The following is a 932-nucleotide window of genomic DNA, read 5'->3' as shown; positions in this document are numbered from 1 at the left end:
ATTGAAGTTAAAAGATGAGCAAAATTTAAAGGATAATACTGAAAAACATCTATAGGACATAATTATACTTTATGTGGGTATATGGAGGAAAAAAGAGAAAGAAAATCCCTATGTATTTGCCTTGCTCATTAGAAATTTTTTCTCTTGAATTCTTTTGAGCTAATGGATACTCACACATTTTTATCTCCAACAAGGGAAGTAAGGGAGATGCTCTCACAGTAGTGGGCAACATTTAATAAATGCCAAAGCACATAGTGCTTCATGAGTTGTGTAAACATCACCCTTTTTTCCCCAAAATGTATCTCTTAGTAAGCAAATTGCTGATTTCTAACTTGGGGTTAGGTATTATAGAACTCTTTTAAATACAACTTGCTTTGCATGTACACAATTAAGTGTACACACACACAGAAAGTATACTGATTAAAGAACTTATAATAGCTATTGGTTGTTACTCTTTTCATTTAGAAATATATGCTTGATTATACCATTATAAATTATAGTTTTAAATAAAACAAAATAGTGAATAACATAATTGTTTATTCCATAAAGATTTTAAAAATTAAACTTGATTATCTTCCCAAGGAATGTTTACAAACAGATACAAGAATGTGGGTGTATTGTGTCCATTGTGTATCAGATTTTAAAGTCTTGGATTAAAACAAATAATATGCTTTTAAAGCAAATAATGTAATATGCAATAGTACATATATTCTCTAATGTGAGTATTTTCTATAAATTAATAAGGATTGAATATTCAAGTTAAGCAAGTGAACAGTAGTGAGAATTGACATTTTTTAGTGTCAGCAAACAGAAAAACGCATACCTTTTTTTCAAGATTTTCTAGCATTTCATTAATACTCTCATTACTTTCCAAGTGTACTTTCTGTCGAAATTTCAAGTCCTCTATCAAATGTCTTTTCATAGTTATATCC

The 932-nt window shown here is 28.9% G+C and overlaps 1 protein-coding gene across 1 annotated transcript in view; it reads right to left on the bottom strand.

Moving 5' to 3' along the window:
* Positions 1-922, bottom strand: part of LOC111820057 (centlein-like) — a 43326-nt gene extending 42404 nt beyond the window's left edge. The window contains exon 1 of the mRNA XM_023728566.1: positions 824-922. Coding sequence (XP_023584334.1) covers positions 824-922 — 99 coding nt within the window. The remainder of the gene's footprint in view (positions 1-823) is intronic.
* Positions 923-932: the final 10 nt, after the last annotated feature.

The sequence above is a fragment of the Trichechus manatus genome, unplaced genomic scaffold (genome assembly GCF_000243295.1).
Source record: "Trichechus manatus latirostris isolate Lorelei unplaced genomic scaffold, TriManLat1.0 scaffold00025, whole genome shotgun sequence".
In the NCBI taxonomy this organism is placed as follows: domain Eukaryota; kingdom Metazoa; phylum Chordata; class Mammalia; order Sirenia; family Trichechidae; genus Trichechus; species Trichechus manatus.
The sequence above is the reverse complement of the archived record's forward strand: the minus strand, read 5'-3'. Positions and strand labels throughout refer to the sequence as shown.